General features: G+C 69.2%; 1 protein-coding gene across 1 annotated transcript in view; it reads right to left on the bottom strand.

Annotated features, from left to right (window-relative positions):
- Window positions 1–45: 45 nt before the first annotated feature.
- The window catches only part of Ptma (prothymosin alpha), a 5872-nt gene continuing 5518 nt past the window's right edge, over window positions 46–399 (bottom strand). Inside the window, exons 5-6 of the mRNA XM_033763989.1 lie at window positions 278–349; window positions 46–162 (exon numbers count right to left, since the gene is read on the bottom strand). Coding sequence (XP_033619880.1) covers window positions 61–162; window positions 278–349 — 174 coding nt within the window. The 3' untranslated portion in view covers window positions 46–60. The remainder of the gene's footprint in view (window positions 163–277; window positions 350–399) is intronic.

The following is a 399-nucleotide window of genomic DNA, read 5'->3' as shown; positions in this document are numbered from 1 at the left end:
CTACCCAAGGCGGCCAGGAGGGGGGCGCCCGCGCGGCAGCCAGGAGCGGAGCGGGGCGCGCTACTCACCGTCACCTTCCTCCTCCTCCTCCTCTTCCTCCCCGCCTTCCTCCTCCTCCTCGTCTACCTCGTTGTCTGCCTCCTGCTCGCCGTTCTCCTCGTTCTGCGACAGAACACGCTGCGCTCAGCCCCGGCCCTCCCCGTTCCCACGGAAACACTGACGCCGGGCCGGGCCGGGGCTGAGTCAGAGACACCGGGCGGGAGGCGGGGACACTCACAGCGTTCCCATTAGCAGGGGCGTCTCTTCCGTTCTCCGCCTCTTCCACAACCTCCTTCTTCTCCTTTAGGTCCTTGGGGGGAAGCGGGAGGCGGCGGGGTCAGGAGGGCCCAGAGGGGGCAC

The sequence above is a fragment of the Fukomys damarensis genome, unplaced genomic scaffold, assembly GCF_012274545.1.
Source record: "Fukomys damarensis isolate Sample0158 unplaced genomic scaffold, DMR_v1.0_HiC HiC_scaffold_16, whole genome shotgun sequence".
In the NCBI taxonomy this organism is placed as follows: Eukaryota; Metazoa; Chordata; class Mammalia; order Rodentia; family Bathyergidae; genus Fukomys; species Fukomys damarensis.
This window is presented reverse-complemented; position numbering and strand designations above follow the sequence as displayed.